The sequence below is a fragment of the Colobus angolensis genome, unplaced genomic scaffold (genome assembly GCF_000951035.1).
Source record: "Colobus angolensis palliatus isolate OR3802 unplaced genomic scaffold, Cang.pa_1.0 Scaffold71, whole genome shotgun sequence".
NCBI classification, from domain to species: domain Eukaryota; kingdom Metazoa; phylum Chordata; class Mammalia; order Primates; family Cercopithecidae; genus Colobus; species Colobus angolensis.
Window position 1 is genome coordinate 1,187,598 of NW_012120821.1, and position 3,982 is coordinate 1,191,579.

General features: G+C 38.2%; 1 protein-coding gene across 2 annotated transcripts in view; it reads left to right on the forward strand.

Annotated features, from left to right (window-relative positions):
* The window catches only part of CNGA1 (cyclic nucleotide gated channel alpha 1), a 47,325-nt gene extending 44,319 nt beyond the window's left edge, over window positions 1-3,006 (forward strand). For both annotated transcript variants that reach the window (XM_011927319.1, XM_011927320.1), the window contains one exon: window positions 1,156-3,006. In XM_011927319.1, the coding sequence (XP_011782709.1) occupies window positions 1,156-2,564 (1,409 nt within the window). In that variant the 3' untranslated portion in view covers window positions 2,565-3,006. The remainder of the gene's footprint in view (window positions 1-1,155) is intronic.
* Window positions 3,007-3,982: the final 976 nt, after the last annotated feature.

Here is a 3,982-nt window from a genome sequence, read left to right on the forward strand (position 1 = left end):
CCTTTCTTTCTTTCTTTCTTTCTTTCTTTCTTTCTTTCTTTCTTTCTTTCTTTCTTTCTTTCTTTCTTTCTTTCTTTCTTTCTTTCTTTCATAGAGACTTAGGCTTGTCTCGAACTCCTGCACTCCAGGGATCCTCCTGCCTCAGCCTTCCAAAGCACTGGGATTATAGGTGTGAGCCACTGCACTTGGCCAGAACAAAAGACATTTCTATCACCCAGGAAACATCAAGGGATAAAGAAGTCTGTTTCAGGAACTGGGGTCAAGAACCGAATACCACAACAAAAGATGGACTTAGGGCTGGGCTCAGTGGCTCATGCCTGTAATCCCAGCACTTTGGGAGTCCAAGGCCGGTGGATCACAAGGTCAGGAGATAGAGACCAGCCTGGCCAATATGGTGAAACCCTGTCTCTACTAAAGTACAAAAATTAGCTGGGTGTGGTGGCACGTGCCTGTAGTCCTAGCTACTCAGGAGGCTGAGGCAGAGGAATTGCTTGAACCCGGGAGGCAGAGGTTGCATCAAGACGAGATTGCACCACTGCACTCCAGCCTGGGTGACAGAGCAAGAATCTGACTAAAAAAAAAATCAGTTAGTAACCATATTGCTTAGGAAATTACAAGAGTTTTAAGAGTTCTGTGCCAGGGACCAAATATATATACATATATATATATATATATATATGTATTTATCTCACAATATCACAAGAACACTACTCATAAAAGGAATGGCTTTACCTGGATGGAGATGATAGACCTTGAGAGATTCGCACACTTTCACTTTTGCACTTACAAAATTTTACTTTTTTTTTTTGGGAGACAGGGTCTCACTGTTGCCCAGGCTGGAATGCAGTAGTGCTATCATGGCTCACTGCAGCCTCGAACTCCCAGGCTCAAGTGATATTGGGTCTCAGCTTCCTGAAGTACTGGGATTGCAGATGTGAGCTGTCTGGCCAAAATTTTACCTTTTATTTCTGCAGCAGAATATTTTCTACAGCCACAGGTTGATTGATATTTATATTTTATTACATTGTTAAAGTCATATTTATTGAAAATGAATTTTTCTTTTGACCTCAACAAAGTTAATAGACAGTTACTTCACAAAAATTCACAATTACATAAAAAGGAGAAACACTGAATTTATTTTATTTTTTATTTTAGGTTACCTAGAACAAGGACTGCTAGTAAAGGAAGAACTTAAACTTATAAATAAATATAAATCCAACTTGCAATTTAAACTTGATGTTCTGTCACTGATACCAACTGATTTGCTGTATTTTAAGTTAGGGTGGAACTATCCAGAAATTAGATTAAACAGGTTATTACGAATCTCTCGTATGTTTGAGTTCTTCCAGAGAACAGAAACAAGGACAAACTATCCAAACATCTTCAGGATTTCCAACCTTGTTATGTACATCGTCATCATTATCCACTGGAATGCATGTGTGTACTACTCTATTTCTAAAGCTATTGGATTTGGAAATGATACATGGGTCTACCCTGATATTAATGATCCTGAATTTGGCCGTTTGGCTAGAAAATACGTATACAGCCTTTACTGGTCTACACTGACTTTGACTACCATTGGTGAAACACCCCCTCCTGTGAGAGATTCTGAGTATGTCTTTGTGGTGGTTGATTTCCTAATTGGAGTGCTAATTTTTGCCACCATCGTTGGTAACATAGGTTCTATGATTTCCAACATGAATGCGGCCAGAGCAGAATTTCAAGCAAGAATTGATGCTATCAAGCAATATATGCATTTTCGAAATGTAAGCAAAGATATGGAAAAGAGGGTTATTAAATGGTTTGACTACCTGTGGACCAACAAAAAAACAGTTGATGAGAAAGAAGTCTTAAAGTATCTACCTGATAAACTAAGAGCAGAAATTGCCATCAATGTTCACTTAGACACATTAAAAAAGGTACGCATTTTTGCTGATTGTGAAGCTGGTCTGTTGGTGGAGTTGGTCTTGAAATTGCAACCCCAAGTCTACAGTCCTGGAGATTATATTTGCAAGAAAGGGGATATTGGACGAGAGATGTACATTATCAAGGAAGGCAAACTCGCTGTGGTGGCAGATGATGGAGTCACTCAGTTTGTAGTATTGAGCGACGGCAGCTACTTTGGTGAGATCAGTATTCTTAATATTAAAGGGAGCAAAGCCGGCAATCGAAGAACTGCCAATATTAAAAGTATTGGCTACTCAGACCTGTTCTGTCTCTCAAAAGATGACCTCATGGAAGCTTTAACTGAGTATCCAGATGCCAAAACTATGCTGGAAGAGAAAGGGAAGCAGATTTTAATGAAGGATGGTCTACTGGATCTAAGCATTGCAAATGCTGGCAGTGATCCTAAAGATCTTGAAGAGAAAGTTACTCGAATGGAGGGGTCAGTAGACCGCCTGCAAACAAGATTTGCCCGAATCTTGGCTGAGTATGAGTCCATGCAGCAGAAACTGAAACAAAGATTAACCAAGGTTGAGAAATTTCTGAAACCGCTTATTGACACAGAATTTTCAAGTATTGAGGGACCTGGAGTAGAAAGTGGGCCCATTGACTCTACATAGAACTGAAAAGCTGGTCATTGACAGGGACATGCCTCATGATCCTTCTGATCTTGTGACTGACATCAAGTAAAACTTAAAAGAAGAGAAAGACTCAGTTGGGAAATTTTTCCATGAGGAAAGTGTGCTTTGGTGCAAGGTACAAGGCCCACACCCTCTCTGAGAGATACTATGATTAAAAAAACTTTATATCTTGGGATTTTTCACAACGGATAATGTGCAAAGATATAAACTGATTAACTTGTCAGTGTCTGTATCTTCTGACTTTTTTCACATATGCTCGTTTTATGTAATAATCTTCATAAAAATGAATAAGTATCCCTCACTTTCATGCCATTTCCATTGTTGAGTGAAGTGTATTTGAAGTAACTGAGAATTACCATATACATCATGTTTGGGATAACATTTTAAAAAATTAGACTGCAATAAAGTAAAATTAATTATGCAACTGTAGTGAAAATGAGTTATTTGATAATTTAGCAGGGAGTTTAGGATCTTGCAGAACTTCAGGGTCATTTTAAGGAAAAATCAATCATTTTTGTAGTCTAGGACTGAGAAAGGTTGAGAGAAACTTTTTACCAATAAAAGCATGATAAATCAGACTTTATGAATATATATATGTATACACACACATATAAATATAGAGATATATCACACTGAAAATCATAGAATGTTTTAGGAATCTTTTATATTAAATTTTAAATTTTTTCTGATTATTAAGACCTGACAGCAGTGGCTATTTTCTTACTTCTCTGCCTGGCCAGCAGTAAGAAAAAAGGATAAAGTAATAATATTTCTGGGTAATTAACAAGGGAAAGTGTCATAATGTTAAAAAAGGCGACTTGAAAGTTCTGGGGACCAGCATGAGCATCGCCTGGGAGCTTCTCAGAAATGCAGAACCATGGGCTCTACCCCTACCTACTGCATCAGAATCTGCATCTTAGCAAGTGTTTCATATCCATGTTAAAGCTTGAGAAGCATGCATGTAGAGAACCAGGAAGGAGTTAATGAGAGGATGTTTTAGAAAAGAAAAGGAAACTATCCGGCAAGTGTGTGGATGTGGAAAACATTGCTAATTGATCAGCCAGCTTCTGCTGAACCCAGATGTGGCTCAAAAAATCTTTCTTAACACAGATCACTAGAAGATTTCTATCCCAATCTATAATGACATGACTAAAAACAGTTTCTTGGTAATTTGAGATTTCAGATACTTAAACAGACCTTGATCAGGGTATGCCGATGGTATATATTTATTATTATTATTATTTTATACTTTAAGTTCTAGGGTACATGTGCACAACATGCAGGTTTGTTACATATGTATACATGTGCCAGGTTGGTGTGCTTCACCCACTAACTCGTCATTTACATTAGGTGTATCTCCTAATGCTATCCATCCCTCCCCCCTCCCCCCACCCCAC